The sequence below is a fragment of the Vigna angularis genome, chromosome 5 (assembly GCF_016808095.1).
Source record: "Vigna angularis cultivar LongXiaoDou No.4 chromosome 5, ASM1680809v1, whole genome shotgun sequence".
Lineage (NCBI taxonomy): Eukaryota > Viridiplantae > Streptophyta > Magnoliopsida > Fabales > Fabaceae > Vigna > Vigna angularis.
This window is the reverse complement of record NC_068974.1, coordinates 38736263-38753847: the sequence shown is the minus strand read 5'-3', so window position 1 is coordinate 38753847 and position 17585 is coordinate 38736263. Positions and strand designations below refer to the sequence as shown.

The window sequence follows — 17585 nt, the reverse complement described above, 5'->3', positions numbered from 1 at the left end:
AAATTCACTACTACGTCGTAATAGAATTGGATTTATTGATGAGAGAAATTACCAGTGATAATTACACAATAATTAATGTTGCCTGTAACATGTGAAGCATGTTCATTTCACTAACTCTAAAGCTATCAATTTCTTTCACATTGGGTTCGCCTGCATCTGAAAATTTCAAGTTCTATAGGAAAAGACGAAATTGATATGTATGATAATGAGGTCATAATGTACGAAATTATACAGTTCTAATGATTAATGACAAAATAAAGTTATTCCAACTAGTATGAGGTCATTATGTTCTTGAAATTAACTCCTATTAATGAAAATAACATCTGAACAATGTTATCCATTTATAAAGCATTTTCCTTACAGAAAATTTAACATGCATATAAGATGATATTTGGATCATTCTTTAAATACTGAATAAAAGTACAAATACTGAGCCACGAAGAACCATATATAGTGAGCACTTTAACTCGTTGCCATTCGATTTCCAATGGCACCAAACGTCATTTTAAATATGCTACAACACCAGTCTATTTCACGTCTTCAGATATAGAAGTGTACTCGTTTATCAAAGACCACAATGAAAGGACAGTTTGAATAGTACCTTGAGAATTTTCCACCTTGTAACCATATACTAGAACAGCTATATATACTGTAGTTGACAAAAAAAATTCGGCCATTGAAGCCGACAAAATCAGGCACCCACTAAAATATTATCCAAGAATGAAAACGACATACATCGGCCTATGCTATTTTCTTTTCACTCAACCAAACAGGAATGAAAATAAGCAAACCAAATCAAAGGAAAGTTATGTACACCGATAAATATACACAAGAAAATGATCATTTAAATCTAAATTTACAAAACGGTGTTTATGTGTAGCGCTTTAAGTAATGAGGTAGCCATCTGTTTAACCAACACTTGTCCATCTCTCCGTTCCCCTATTAAGTTTTGAAGCTTTTCAGGTAGATCATTCTCCACAATCAACTTCTTGGGCTGAGGGTGATGCTCATAAACGGCCTGCAAAAACATTTTTAAAGAGTTACGTAAGTGTTATTGCTATACGGGGCAATTACAATAAATAATAACTCTTACAATGGGCTGGGAACATGTACCATGAATAATTACATAAATTCGAACACTGTTTACAAGTCAGAAGGATAAACTATTCTTTAGACAAATCTTCCAAATTATAAGTGTTTCCCATTGTTACCCAACATTTATAAATGAATTATCAACTCTGAATTTTAAATGATAAAAGTATAAAAAATTCAAAGAAAGGAAGACATTTTCTCACATTTGAATAACACAAGATTATCCTTATATACATGTGTCGATAGAACAATTTGTTAAATAAAGCTTCAGTAGATTTTATTGAATCACCGTTCTTCTATCTGAAGTTCTAGATAAACTAAGAATGCGATTGAACAATTTAAGTATGCCAAGCCACATTTATGTGAGCATCTTAGTTTTCTTTTTCTAGTTTTGATGAATATTAATTTTTACATCTCTTGACCAGCCAACACAACCTGGTTAAAGGAGCGTGGTATTACCCACCAGAGATTTTAGCAAGTATTAACAAAAAATATCATATTTCAATCCGTACCTTTATTAGCCTGAGTAAATTAAGACGAGCTATAGCATCCTGATGATCAAGCCTTGCAATGAGCAACGGCGTTAACCCATTAATAGCCAATGTCGTATTAATCCTCGAAGATTTTCTGCAGTTTATGATCACAGAGATTAAATAAAATTCCAGTACAAATGAAACTGAGAATATTTTAATATGTAACATAAAAAATATAGTGTATCTGGTCTTTTGATTTTTCCTCTCCTGGGAGTATATCTTCTTCACTCTTGATCTCTTCCTTTAAAAAATAATTTTATAAAGAAAAAAATCAACCCCCTACAACCTCAATGAGACAGTTGAACTCTACAACAACAAAAAGAGTCTTATATTATACATTGCAGACTTTTTTTGTTGTAGAATTCAACTGTCCTATAGATGTAAGGTAGTGGGGTTATATCCCAGAGGTTGACTATACGGATCAAACAATGTCTCAGGAATATAATTAGACAATTGAACTCTAAAACTTATATTCAACAAATAAGCATTATTAGACAAATAAACCTATAGGTAGCAATGACAGGAATGATAAATAATGAAGTTGCAGTGTATAAAGCGGGGATCATTAAAACACAAAACTATCCAATGTTAAAGTTTCCCTTGCTTGTTATCCAGTTAGAGAGGGTGATCCTGTAGGAAATTGCTCTTGCAACTACGTAAAAGTGCATTAATTCATTTTCACTTTCAAAGATGACTCATTATTCAAGTTACTCAGAATTCCCTAGCCTCTTGAAACATGATGAATCCTAAAACTCGTCAAGCAAGCTAGATAAATTCAGCCCATCCATTCAACCGACTTTGTACAATGTCTGTGACATTCACGTTAAACTAGTGCTTTTATTTTATAATTTACATATACTGTTTGGCCTAAAGGATGCGACAATGCAACATAACAGGTTAGCAACATTCCATTGCCCATTATACATATAATTACATTCTACTAAATATAATTGATCTAGTCTCAAGCCTCAAGCTCACATATAACCCAGTCCTGCTCCTAACTGTGTTATGCATCAAACTCATCTAAACCTATTCCAGTCCACAGGAGGAAAAGGAACTTTGGTGCAAATAAAACTTTGTTTTTCACCTATCTGTGCAAGACTGATCAATCAAATAGTTAAAGTATTGAAGGACAACCAAATGAAGAGAAAAGAATTAGAGTCCTATACGTGATTATTTTCAAGAATGGCTCCAATATGTGCACAAAATGCCGCTCTGGACATGACTGGAAGAACTTCACAAGCTTCTGAACTGCATCCTTTTTCAGCAATGCTTGTTCAACCTTCCTATTATCGTTGTCATGGGCTAAACAAACTGCAATAGAGTCTAGTGCTGTCACAGACCAAAGCTCATCCTCAAGAAGGTTCAAATAGACATCCAAACCACCATGAGCCCTTAACTGCTCCCTTGAATTGCGAGATGCATGAGCCATGTCACACAGAAGAGGCAAAGCATACTGTTTCAAGGGAGAATTGGATGTAATGAATTGCATTAAATGGGGAATGATTCCATTTTCAGCTGCTTGTTCTTGTCTTCGCTTATTTATCTTGCATAAATTGAATAGGGCATTCAAGACCTGTAGAAAGAGAAAAATGGAAGATGAGATCAAAGTCCGTTTTAGATGGCTGACACCAAGTAAGATAAACATCAACAAAAATTACAGATAATCTAAACAATCAACCAAAGGTGACATGAAACTAGTAATGTTTGTCCAAAACCGACAATATATTTAATTAGAAGGTAACTACATAATGTGCTAGAATGAGTACTTCCTGCACCCAATACTGTTCTTAAATAAAAGAAAATTGCAGTTACTACATAACCAATGCTAAAATTTATTGGAGCTTAATACAAATGAAAGTTGAAAGCATTCTACAGAAAATTATGGCATGTATAACTATGCTTTATATAACTCAATTTGGATAACAGTAAGGTAAGCAAGGCACACCTCGTGATGTATCTCTGATACAAGAGACCCTTCTTTGAGTTCAAGATTTGGTATCAAGTATTTTATTGCTTCAGCGCGCTGAAGATTTTCTAAGCAATTTGGATCAGTTGACAGATGATTAATACACTTCAGTATCTAGAATACCAATATATGGATGGTCAGAAACTAAATTAGTAGGATATAAGCTAAACTATAAAAAATGTGTTTTTGTCACCTTCAACAAAATAGGAGGCTCCACCCTATTAAACATCTGGAAAAGACGACTGAGCAAGCTTTGGCTACACATATAAGATTTCACTGTTGTGTCAGCTTGTGCAAACTCAAGCAGAAGATCTGCCACTTTCTCCAGATATTCTCTGGCAACTTCTGCATTCAGTGATGAAACCATGTGGGAAAGTAGCCCAGACGAAGTAGCACTACCTGGTCTAGCATTTAGAACACCTGAACCAGACAGGACACCTGATGCTGTCTGTGATGCGATCCCAGATGTGGAAGCAGCTCCTTCGCTGGAATTGAAAGTCCCCAATTTCTTTGGAGTGACTTTATGAGAAACTCTAGAACTGGAGTCAAGACTTCCGTTTTCCTTTCCACGTTGAGAAACATCTGCACAACCACAAATACTGTGCCATTCATAAAGAAACACAAATGACAACCAAACCAAACAAGGATAGAAGTTAACAAAACAAAAATACTAGAACAAAACAGAGATTTTATAATCAGAAAAAGCTTTGAATCCTTGTTGGCTAGAAACATGTCTTCATTAGCATAGGTAGACTGAATAGCATTTTTGCTAGGCTTAAATGTTGGATTCTTTTTCTTTTTCAGTAGTGATTTGGGCCTTTACTTGTCAGGCCTTACCTCTAGTTAGCATATGTATGTGTATGTATGCATGTGTATATATTATATATATATATATATATATAGGGCACAACTAGAAATCAATATGCGTTTTAGAAATTAAAAAAAATGACTTCTTTAAATAGCAACAATGTATAAACTGAACTTTTGTAGTTGAAAATAACTTACAGCAGTTAAGCTTATAATTTAGTCCAGTTCAATCAATTACAAAAAACTAGACGCAATGAAGCAGTTAGAAGTTTGGCAACCAACACATCTTTGCTTAATAACCAACTTTTGTAAATGTAACTATTGAGAATGAATATTCCTAGCAAGGGTTGAAGGATCTTCTAATTTAATAAGTTTGAAATAAAGCATAATTTGTACAAAAGTAAATTTTAGTCAGTTTATAATTCTTTTAAATTTGTTATTTGTCTTAAAATATCTTCATCAAAAAATCAGATAGAGCCGTATTATTACCTGCAAATTCTGCCATCAAAAAGTCTAGTTCACCATTCGTTTTCTTTTCGGATGCATGTAACAAAGGGAGTACACTCTCATGTCTTTCTAATCCTGACATCTGACGTACATACTCGAGCTGTCCAGAAAAGCGCCCAGATGGTGGCTCTTTGTCCAACAAGCTAAGAAGAGGCCTAACTTGTTCCTGGTGTGTAACTCCTGTCACTGATATCCCATTAGATGATGGCTCTGTTGATTTTGGTGGCCTATCAGTTGATGTCCTGTTAGTGGAGATACGTTGTCTGGATTCAACATCCGCTCGAGAAGGATCAGTTTTCCAACGATCCATATTCTCTCGCTCTTTCAATGCACCCGCGGAAGATTCTCTGGGTGTTTGAGTTGAATTCTTCTCCAATGACATGGCATCATCTATGGAGTAGTTAGCATCTGATCTTCGAGGATTGGAGGATGAAGGATGTGACTGTTCTAAGTGATGATCAAGGACTCCACGTCTCACTTTAGAGGAATCTTGCTGGTCTACTGAAGATAGCAACGCCTCTTTCTGATTAATATAAGGGTGTGTAGGATCCAAGATACCAGATCGTGGGCGTTGTGCCGAACCATCAACTGAAAATCCACCCCCCACAGAGCTAGAAGCTAGTCGAGTTGACTCATTTAAACTATAAAGAGTATTTATAAGCCTGAGAAGTATTCCATTCTTAGCAGCTATCCGGCAAAAATCATTTCTAGGAGTTGACTGCTGAAGCTTAAATACCTGCCACATGCCATCAATAGCCAGATGAACCATCTCCCTGAAACACAGTTTTATAGTCAGCTTTTATTATACAAATTTTAAGAATAAAATGTAAAAGCATATGTACATTGCTAGAATTTATTTATGAGAAGAAATCACAACACACATTCATAGAATTTATTCCGGACCTCGCTCCACTCCCAAATAAATTAAGGGCAGAGGAGTGTCTGTGTCATATATGACCATAGTCCAAACCAATTGGGTCATCTTAACAATAAGTAATCAATCAGAGATGCAAACTTAATCTAAAAAAGCCCTATGAAAGACCTCAGACAAAAGCCCTCGTGCCTGAAGCAGGGTGAAAGATATATTTAAGTTAAATGGTGCCAGTGAAGATCAATGTACTGAACACCTTTGTCAAAAGGGCCTTAACATAACGTGAAAGGTCAGCTCTCCATAAAATCCAAGCTCTGGGTGCAGGGCCAAATGGCTACTATCTCTAGATGCCATCAGGCTGTCAGATAAAAAATAAGACAAAAATGCAAAGTAATATCATGCTGGAAGTTAAAGCTCCAAAGCTTGTCACTAGCCGTTCAGTTGATGAGTATCCTATCCTAGGAACAATGGAACATTGAGAGGGGAGAAAAAAGACTCTGTAGAACAAAGAGATATCTTAATAACACACTCTACCATTTTACATAGGTCCCACATCTCATTTCATCGCTCTTGGCAAAAGGTCAAACAGTATACTCCATATAGAGATTCTAATCAAGGAACCCATGCACATCACACCCATACTATGGAAAGACATTACGTAGCCTTTCAAGATCACTCCCACATCTAATAACGTCTTTCCCTAAAACGAATCAGACAAATCTAGATCACTACTGTAATCTTCAAATTGAACAAACATTGGCGTTGAATTGCAAACTATAATCTAGTGTAAATTGCATGCACTCCCATACAAGCACGATTCACATAAAAACTAACCTGTACTTGGCATAATCGGCCTCAAGAAATCCCACTAAAACTGGTATTCCACGGCAAGCAATAAACATTTGTAATGTCAAAGAACTGCATTAAGTAAAACCAATCAATTCTACACTTTATTTTCAAAATATAAATCCAGGTACAAATAACAATAACAAATAAAATGCATTCCAGACCTCGACTGACAAAGCTGCTGTAAAAAATAAGCTGCTTCCATTCGAATCTCTCGGGGACGATCAGGTACTGCAAAGCTTGTGACTGCAGGAATCTGCCATGAAATTTTGCATTAAATATAGTCAAACCAAGATATGTGATAACACTCAGCAACACAATTACGGTGGTCAAGTTTCAGTACTCTAGCAGCTATATTTATTGGCCAAATTTTAATATTCCAAAATCCCAACTGTTGATTATTGTCTGTTACATAATGATATTGTTGATTCATGCTTCATTTCCCACTTTTCTCAGGAGATTTTTATATCAGAGATGGTTGTATATTGATATTGTTGACTCTTGCTTTATTCCCAGTTTTCTCAGTTAGGAGATTTCTACATCGCAGAAAATCAGTATCATTGCTCAGATTTCGGGTTTCTTTCATATTTCCTTTGTAACTTGCATCTATACACAACAGAAAATTGCTCAATCAAATCAATTAAATTAAAAGCAACTAGAATTATTCAATCTATAGTAGAGCTCTCCAAGCTACAATATAGTGCATGTTTGATCTCTGTTTCTTTAGTTCAGTTAAACTACAAGAAAAAGAGAGATATTGAGCCGAAACAGTGTTTTAGACCACACATATTCTTTATTTACTTTGAGAAAAGAAATCAATACAATTAATAGAGGAGATTTAGTAATAAAGATATGATAAGGGAATAAATAAAAATATTCCTAATAATACATATATAATCTATATACTGCTATCTCGCACAGTTCTTTTTGGTTGTGTACATTAATTACTCATAGCCAGCTTATACAGTAATACTCTACTCTTCAATGTTAATTTCTCTTGAGCTGGATTTGGGTAGGATCAAGTGCTAGGGAACATGATCATGAAGGGCACTAAAGTGGGCAGGTTGTTTCTACTCCATTTTACTTCTTGTTTTTTTTCTCTCTTGCAGGGGTTTCCCGAATCTATTTTGCAGAATGGCATAACAAGGTTGAGCCATTAAAACTCTACTGTCTCCAATATTATTCATATTGATGCTTGAGGTGTGTCTCTCATATTAAATAATCCTTTAATCCAATCAAGCAACAACAAAATTGCTTCCCCATAATTGACTGATTTATTATCCAATCAACTATTATTTTATCATTACATTATATAAAAAATAATAATAATAACCAATCCAAATTAATAGAAGAGGCTCCGGACATCAATTAGACAAATTTTTAATATAGAATTCAACTAAATTAATCAGGGAAAGGGAAAGGAAAATTCAAGGAGCATGAAACAGACATAGTACTTACCAATCCAACAAGACATGCATTTTCTAGGAAATCAGTGTTGTCTTTAACTATTTGATTTATAAGCTGAAGCACAGAACATATAACCTGAAATAACAATTATATTTACATTAAGATGTCTTCTTCCATGTTACTAAATTGTCAGCATGCCTATCAATAATGAAAAAAATTAAACGAAGTATCAAGAAGGACAACACATACACGTGTTTTAGGAACTTCTAGCAAATCTGTTAGAGGAAGTAAACCATGCTGGGTAACAAAAACAATCTTCTGCTCTGGGCGTTGGTTAAATATACCAATAAGTTTCTGACATGCAGACACAATCACATCTTCTGATTCCTCTGGTTTTAATGAACCAACTAGTTTGCTGAACTCAACAGCCTACAGCATTGTGGTAAATACATCACAGATGCAAGTATAATATATAAAGCAGTGGTGAACCAAGCTCAAAATTTTCTAAAGGAAGAAGCAGCTTTCACATGCAAACAAAATAGTTTAAAAATCTGACGCTAAAATCAAGGGTAACAGATAGAATGTAACCATTGAATCCAACAAAAACTACACAAAAGTGGTGGTCTAAGAAATTAGAACAATATGAAATCATCATGGAACGCACTAAAACTCGTTTTCCTTCTTTTTATTAAGATCATTATTAAAGCAGCACAGCAGCATAAATTATGAAGTTCAATTGTTTAGATTTGGGAGTTCAAAGAAGATGCCAAAATGCAATTCTGACTTGAAATTTTTTTTTAGCTTGAATTACTTTACAGAATTATGTATAGCCCACTAGAATGCGGAACATGCACAAGGCAAATTCCAACAGTGGAGAGAAGAACATTATGAAGCCATAATGGGAAATGCTAAATTAAAAAGTGTAAAGTATAAAATAATTGACATCAACAGCACACATAGTGTTGGACATCAAAATAATTAGTGCAAATTGAAAATTGCATTTTCCCTCCCTCTCCCCAGTCGATTCTCTAGCATTTTTCCAAAGATAAACCCAAAGATATGAAGAACCATGTTTCACAGGATTGCCCAGTACAAAACCATATTAATGGGGTACACAGCAGAAATTAATATGAAATGAAAATGGCAAAATGAAGATATCCAAGAAATTACTTCCATAACAAAACTATAATATACAATGTTTACAAACAAGAGCCAATATTGAAGGATGAGTATTTTCTACGTTACAATATACAACATTATGCTAATGTCAAACAACAATCCACCATGGCATAATAACATTCAATAACATGTAACCAAGAAAAAAATATATATGAAATACCAAAAAATGAATTGAACAAACCACTTTATGTAAGGGAAAAATAAGTTACTCAGAGGATAGAAGAAAAACCCCTGGTACCTGCAAAGGAAAAAGGTTCTCTCCAGGAAGCTTTTCATCAAAGACCTGAAAAGAGAGAGAGAGACAATAGAGTAAAAAAAATAAAATAGGACTTTAATAGACAAATATTAAATATCAAGGCTGAGTAACTTACCAAACCATCTATATCAATCACATCATCTTTTAGAACACCTATCATTACTCGATGCAAAAGATTCCCACCATTGTTTGCCTGTCCAATTTCACTTTCCTTCTCCCATTGCTTACGAGCAATTGTGGCCCTCAACTCTTTAGCCAGGTCATTTTTCCCACCATCAGTTGTAGATGTGTTACCTTTAACCATATGAGAAGTGGATGTAGATGTGGATGCCTCTGCTGCAACATCGCCAGGTTGTTTATCTAATGGGTGGAATAAATCATCTAAGCAGGCATCTCCTGGTGGGTCACTAAATCTACTCAGCTCATTTCCTTCCACAGTGGTTGGCATCTTCATTGCCTTCATACGGCAATTACACAAATTAGATTTCATCTTTGACATATTCTCTTGATGAATTATAGCATCAATTATTAAAAGAAAAACAGGGAATCTTTGAGAAACCTTAGCTGACTTGATTTCATCTCATGGACTCAACACTCACTATTCAAAAAGCATTTAATGATTCTCTAATTTATATGCCACCCTGCTCACTGATAATTCCAAACCCAAATTTTCAAACATAACGAAACAGAAATGGAATTCCGTATGTTATAGATATGGATTATAATTTTTTTTCTACTACGGTGAAAAATATTAAAGAGGGTACAAAGTAAAATGTAAAGTAAGTGCATGACAAAAATGGACAAAAAACAAGATAGTATGATTAGAATGGGAAGATAAAGACTTCAAAACATTTCAGGACAAACAATTAAGATGGACCAAGCTCTAAATGGATTTATCAAATATTTAGTTTTTTAGGATCCCAAGTGTGTCATCTGATTTGCATAACCACCTCAGTTAACATGACCATGCTTGGCTTTCAAAAAAGAAAAAGCAATACAATAAATGGAATTTACAACAAATAAATAATCAATAGTAACTAAGTAACTAACATTAAGGGAACCATGAAATACCTTGAGGGAACCATTATCTTGACCTCTTGGCCCAAAAGCAAATGATTTGTTACCATTGTTTACAGAGCTGTCTTTTCCTCCAACCTTACTAGCCATTCCTCTCGATTGTGGTGATCCAACCTCTCCATTCATCATAACTTCATGAAGTCCTTCATTTGAAATTTCGTGATTGCCGGTAGGCTCGGAATTACCAACTTCTCTATTCGGAGAGAGATTGCTAGATCCAGTTTGTAGAAGTGACTTCTCACGAATGGCTAAGGTAAGAACCTGATCTGATGGAACATGATCTTCTTTTTGTATTCTTTCATCGGAAAAATTAGGAACTGAAGCATTGCCTTCATGAGATTTTCTGCCCTGCGCAGCCACAGATGAAAGCTCTTTTCCAGAATCCTACGACGTAAAAAATTACTTTGGTACTAAAGATCGAATAATATAGTCTCAGAGCTTCCCATCAACACTAACCTCTTTCTCCGCAGAAGAGCCTTCATAAGCACTCTTATGATAACCACCAGAATCTTCTGCATCTGCAGAATCATCTTCCTCTATATTTCTGCAAGTGGTAGCACAATTGGTTCAAATAAAAAAACATAACAGTTATAGAGCTAAAAGTAAAGGATATCTTACAACAATTCAAATGATAAAAAAAGTAAATAAATTGTAGAATCAATAAATATCGAATTCTTTCAGTAGAGAAAATTAGTCCTCAAAAGTACCTCCACAAATTGGAAGTGAACACTGCATATATAATACAAATCCTATGTGTAACACTTCAGTTATCAGCAGCTACACACTACGGAGCAATGCAGGAAAAAGGGGAGTGATGATATACAAACTGCTGGAGTTCTCCACCCAGTATAAATATGGTTAACTTTGTACAATTAGGGGTTAAGAGTAAATGAATATGATTTTATATAATTATTAATTGGTAGTTCCGATTTTGGCTGAGGATATGACGAATATACACCCTATAAAACCTATGTATAACTCAACTCCAACAACTAGCTCAAGGATTGGCCATAAAAACACCAGGTGAATAAGGAGATCAATGCTAATGGTCATTATCCAAGCCAACAATAAAATAAAAGAGGAAAAGAAAAGCAGCGGTTTGTTCCCTTATTATGACTTCAATAATCACACACTGTATGAATAAGGAGATCAATGCTAATGAATAATAATTGCTAAAAAGAATGCTACACAGATTTCCTAATCAGTTTCCTGGAAGATGAAGGAAATAATATCTTATGCAATCTACCTTAGTGTTGCACTATGACGAAGAGAAGACTGCAGAACACGTCTACAATTTTGAATCCAGGGGTGAGACAGCAGAGTTTTAGCATCAGGCCTTTGTCTAGAATCCTGAAATGTGCAACAAAATGGCATAGAAAACAAGTTTTAGTCACTAGTTTTATTTGATACAATTACAAATCAGATTAATAAAGTATCTATTGCCTGACCTACAATGTAGATATATGATAAATGTTAAGTGGACTTTAAACCTAACTCAACCCCACAAAACCGGCTTATAATGTGAGGTTTTCAACACACCTCTCTTACACTCTAAATTGGTTTGTGACTTTCAACACACCTCTCTTACACCGAGACATACATCTTGTGTGTGAGATAAGACATTGATGGGTGATTCAATATTAGGTGGAACAATACATCCAACAAATAACAAATTTCTTGATAACGGATAGCACAATAGGTCGAACAAATGACTCTGATACCATGTTAAGAAGTGAACTTTAAATCTAACTCAACTTCACAAAACCGATATGTAAGGTGAGATTTGTACCTACTTACATACTAGTCAATATGAGACTTCCAACAATAAATTATAATTTGACCAATACATTAAAAGAGTCATAAAACAGAAAGCAAATTCATGTTAGGAGATGAGTGGAGATAAAACAAGGAGAAGGATAGCAGGAAATCTTAAGTTAAAACAACAGATGCATACGAAATATATTCTAACAAACAGTGAAGATGGAATTACCTTCTTAAAGCATTGAAGCAAAAAATCAGTAATATCAGGTGAAAGGCTATCGGGAATTGGCGGGTGCTCATCCTGAGATAAACCTCAAGGGTTATAAATGAAATCATACTCTTTTAGTTAAGCATAACAAGAACACAAGAAAACATAAAATGCACCAATAATGAACTTATTTATAATACAATTATGTACAAAGGCCACTATCTAGCAAAATGCTAAATGAAACTGTCAAATCTGTATTACACTCCTAAAGATTTACAGCATGTATACCTAGACAAACACAAACAGTTAGGACATTATCTAAAACATAAACTAATCTTATCTTGATCCTACAATTTTGCATCAAGTAGATTATCCTGTTAAAAGCTAATAATAAGGATATTAAACATCTTATTACAATCAACCAAAACTCAAGTCTAAGGAACTTTTATATATTGAAAAAACAGTAAATGATAGCACAATAGCAAACCTGGACAATACGGAAAAGAGCTGGCATAGGCTGCAAATCATAATAAGGAGGTACACATGTAAGAAGTTCAATAACTGTACAGCCAACACTCCAAATGTCAGAAGCTGCACAAACCCCAGCCATTTCTATAACCTGACAAGTTAAAACCAAATTATCAATGAGCTCCCTAATCAACCACAATAAATACAACATACTAGAAGTCATTTTAATTCACAATCAACTTAATTAGATTCTCTAAAAAGGAAGCAAGGAGCTCAGCTCAACAAATAAACTACTTTTCTTATTAAAATAAAATACATTGTAAGAATGACAAAAGGGTAGTAGATCTGGGAGAAGTGGTCGAACAAAGTAAATAGCATACTAAGGTGGACAAAAATGCAACAAATTGGCTCAAAAAACCAGAAAGGAACCCAATCTCCTTATATTATTCTAGTGTTAAAAAACAATTTGAACAAGGCACTAACTAAAAGTCTTAAGCAAATGATTTAGCAAAAGAACATCAAACAATTAATACCTCAGGGGCCATCCAGTAGGGTGTTCCAACAACTGAATGAGTGTTAACATCTGCCTCTGTTAGCTTTGTAGCAACACCAAAATCAGCTAGTTTCACAAGACCCTGAAGCAGAAATTAATATGTAATTAGTTAAGAAATAAAGAAAAATTTCCAGATTTAAAAGAAAAACAATGTAATATAAACAAAATACTAGACATGACAAGATCTAGAGTGTGACATTAAAGAAAACTCATGGTGATACTGTAATACAAAATTAGAAGAAATTTTATTACAGATGGAAGTCCAAAAGATTGGAGTGAATCCTTCACTTTACAGGGTAAAAAGAGAATTTGCAACCATTGAAAGGAAAAAATTGAGATGGTGATCAGCAGATGCACATATACAACAAACTATGTAGTTAATTCAATCAATGTCAACTCAGTCTCAATCACCAAGTATTCAGTCAATGGTTATAGCTCCTCACTTTAGAGAACAAATTCAAAAAGGTAAAAAGATACAACAGAATCCTTAACAGAGGTAGAAAATAATAAAGACAAAATGGGAACTGTAGAAAAGAGTCAGGGTGAGAGAGCAGTGCAGTCCTTTCCCATCAATATTTACTCCTCTTTTTGTTGCCCTTATATTTTCCATTAAGGAGGATGGCATATGTTCTTTGTTCTTCATACTTTTCCTATTAACATCTTCATGAGTTTTCTTTCTTTTAATTTAAATTGCATAAAATATAAAGGGTGATGAATTAAACGCAAAATAAGTAATAGCATGATAATGCTTAAAACAAATATTCAAGAAACAGACTTCCTAGTCTACTAATTTCCGCTTTCTTATTTTAGAAAGATTATATTCTAAATTAAAAATTGATTCACTACAAAAAATGCTGAATTGCTTGGTACAGCAGTTCAACTAACTGAACAAGCAGCAACAAAAGCAAAAATAGTTAAGAATCTTTATAATTATAAAGGAAAAACAGAGAATTCTTAGATAACGTGAACATAACACACAACTTTCAGCAGAGAAAAGAAGCATAAAAAAAGACAACACTTTAAAAATAAAGCAAAAATGAATGTAGTATATCATGAAGCATAAAATAATGATGTAAAATACAATTAGACTCTTGATCAACTTGGCTAAACATTGATTTTAGATTACTAACACAAATACTTCCAGATGCAATTAATTTAGGTCCAAATAAAAGGAAAAATTATATCATAAGAAAAATCTTCTGCATACACATTGCTTGAATAACATAGATGAAATCATTCTGCATGCACACAGCCAGAATAATTGCCAAAACACAAAGCCCTAGTGTATAACAAGAACATAAAATTAGAAAGCTTGCCTCCTTAGTTGTCAGTATGTTTGCACCCTTAATATCCCGATGAATAACTCCTTGTTCATGAAGATAAACCAAACCTTCCAACACCTATCTCATTATATAATATATTTAGTACACAGAAAAAGCACATCCTGGAAAAAAGCCTCAACGAGTAGTCCTACACCTACTAACCTGGGCTATATATACCGCAACCAATGATTCTGGAAAAGGTCCAAATTTATTTGGCTTGATAATATTTGCAAGCGAACCATTTTCCACATACCTATGATACAGCAAAAGAGCATGAAAAAAATCTATTAACTCCACTGATTACCCTTCAAATGATGCTATGATTAAATCATCTAATGTTGTGAAAGAGTAGAACCCACTTACTCAAGAACTATGTGCAGGTGACTTTTTGTCTTAGAAGATCCAAGATACTTTACAATGTTTTTGTGGTTCAGATTCTGCAAAATAATAATCAAATTTAAAAACATGGCATCATATAATACCACTAAAGACAATCCAAATGTGCTCAGAACCCCAAGCTTTTTAGTATAAATCCCAAGATTAAGCCAATGAACTGTTCATTATTACAGCATCACCAAACATAGAAAGATAGCATAATAGAATGAATCACACCGTGCCACCTCTTGTTATGGCACCTCCAACTGCACACAACAACCAACGCATAAAGGTCATGTTTAATCTCTTGCAGTCGTCTCTCCCTGCTATCACAGCCATAATGGTCACTACACTATACATTTGCAAACATTCAACCTCACTTCCATTGTCTATGGTTTCCCCACCCACTTTTTGGGAGAACTTTGTGATTCCCCATCCAAGGTTTTGGCACAAAGCTTTTTCCTTCATTCATGTTCGAGAACATGCATGGTATGGGGCACATATAAGAAAGGAAATCGTATATAATATCAATCGATAGATAAATTTTCCCAAGCTAGGCAAGGAGACCACGTTCCTTTTGTTCCAATTCAAGTCATATTAGTTTAAGAGTATATTTTAGTGAAAGAACATCCATAGCATGCCATTAAAATCATAGCCTAAAGCTTACACAAACAATATACACTAAAAGAAATGGAGCAAATAACATGACAGCTATTCAGCAAAAAAAAAAAATTAATTCATAATGTTATCCAAAATGCAGTCCAATATTGAGGAATAGAAGTACCTTTAACAAATCAATCTCTTGCTGAAAACATTGAGGCATCCATCAAATGACAGCATAATCACAGGCAAAACAACAACCAGATTAGTGAATGGAGATAAGGAAATATCAATTATGAACGACATAACAGAATACTGACATTAAGATTTAGAGAAGAATTATAGTTGATAGCTAACATCAAAGTTAAAACTCAAAAGGGAGGGAAAAATTATACACGTTACATACCATGATGATGTTGAGATCCTCCTGAGCAATATTCTCCAAAGAAACTTGTTTAATGGCAACAAAATCTCCATTCTCCAGGTCCAAACCTTTGTAAACTCGACCATAAGCTCCTTTCCCAATCTCATCTCCCAGCATCTGCTCCAAATCTCACATACAAAATAATCAGCCATTAAAAAATTAATCTATTTTATGATCCAAAAAGTGTAAAATAAAATGTCAAACAGCAATAATAGAATTATAATAAAAATTCTCCAGTCAATCTCTAGACAAATTCCACCGTCCAATTCATCAGCAGCATCACCCGCCTCCGTTTTGCCTTCAAAATGAACATAGTGAATACACTAAGCATTCCTTTATCCTCATTCTAGCAAGCACCACCGGTATTTTCATCTGACATCATAACAAGTTCCAACATTACCCCTGCACCCTAACACTCCTTCCAGCCCAACCCAGCACCAGTACCAGCCACCATCCCATCACATTGCACTACTAACGTCACTAATATCCACGCAGGAGTCTCAATCTCAGGTTTCACCAACTACACTAGCACCCTTACCTACACCAACCCCATTCCACAGTTTCACTATGCATCTCATCACACTAACAACAAAGCAAACAATCATCCAAGTTCCTTCAACTGCACAGATTCCCAACAATCACAGAATCCTACAGCTAAAGCTTCCAACAATCGATCTTCAGCAACAGCAACATTGCGAGAAAAAAAGTAGAGATCGAAAGACAACCAATGATCGAAGAGAGTGAAGGGGGAAAATGGCGTACATATTTATTGTCCAGAGTCTTCGATTTAGTGAACGCCGTCGTCGTCGTCTGGCGCGACATCTCGGCGAGTGCGGAGCTGCAATCGCAGAACGCAAACCCTAGAAATGGAACATGGAATCGCCGGAGAAGGAACGCTCCGATTTGGCTAATAAATTAATCAGTTAATAATGAGAGATATAAAATTAAAAAAAAAAGTGCTAATAAATAAATGTAAATGAAGAAAAAATAAATAAATAAGTGAATGTACGTTGAAGAAAGAGAGAAGAGAAGCTTGGGTTAAAGAAAATGGTTTTTGTTGTAAGAATGGTCAAATTGGAATGGAATGTCCAAATTCCTATCCTCTCTTCTCTCTCTTTCTCTTTCTTTTTCTTTCTCACATTACCTAGCTGGCAATGTGATGTCAAGACCTGTAACGTTTCCTAACTTTTCTTTCTTTTTCCTTCCTTTTTCAAAATTTATATTAACAAACACAAACGTTTTCTTTTTCCTTTTTTTCCACTGAGAAAATAATTATTTGACTCATTAAATTTTTTTATATTTATTTAATATTTTTTTTAAATGGGGGAAT

At 34.5% G+C, this 17585-nt stretch overlaps 1 protein-coding gene across 2 annotated transcripts; it reads right to left on the bottom strand.

Annotated features, from left to right (window-relative positions):
- Positions 1 to 561: 561 nt before the first annotated feature.
- On the bottom strand, positions 562 to 17404 carry LOC108340295 (MAP3K epsilon protein kinase 1). 2 transcript variants are annotated; one of them, XM_017577575.2, is made up of 25 exons: positions 17265 to 17404; positions 17018 to 17162; positions 16238 to 16372; positions 16016 to 16036; positions 15220 to 15293; positions 15019 to 15109; positions 14851 to 14934; positions 13515 to 13616; positions 13001 to 13132; positions 12535 to 12606; positions 11791 to 11894; positions 11001 to 11088; positions 10539 to 10928; positions 9583 to 9924; positions 9450 to 9494; positions 8282 to 8461; positions 8084 to 8167; positions 6790 to 6881; positions 6614 to 6697; positions 4891 to 5681; positions 3788 to 4176; positions 3574 to 3708; positions 2795 to 3201; positions 1605 to 1719; positions 562 to 1018 (listed from the first exon to the last, which is right to left on the bottom strand). In XM_017577575.2, exons 2-25 carry the CDS (start codon positions 17075 to 17077, stop codon positions 857 to 859), a joined length of 4179 nt encoding a protein of 1392 aa, XP_017433064.1. In that variant the 5' UTR covers positions 17078 to 17162; positions 17265 to 17404; the 3' UTR covers positions 562 to 856. The 2 variants fall into 2 exon arrangements, with proteins under 2 accessions (XP_017433064.1, XP_017433066.1); XM_017577577.2 differs by having other exon boundaries at positions 10539 to 10892.
- Positions 17405 to 17585: the final 181 nt, after the last annotated feature.

Bases quoted from the DNA above. Each gene is read 5' to 3' on its own strand.
- LOC108340295 (XM_017577575.2), bottom strand. From the start codon at position 17,077: ATGTCGCGCCAGACGACGACGACGGCGTTCACTAAATCGAAGACTCTG. The intron at 9,925-10,538 runs GTATTTCATGGT...TGCCGTATGAAG, and splicing joins AAGATAATGGTTCCCTCAAG to GCAATGAAGATGCCAACCAC. The intron at 8,462-9,449 runs GTACCAGGGGTT...ACAATGCTGTAG, and splicing joins AGAACCTTTTTCCTTTGCAG to GCTGTTGAGTTCAGCAAACT.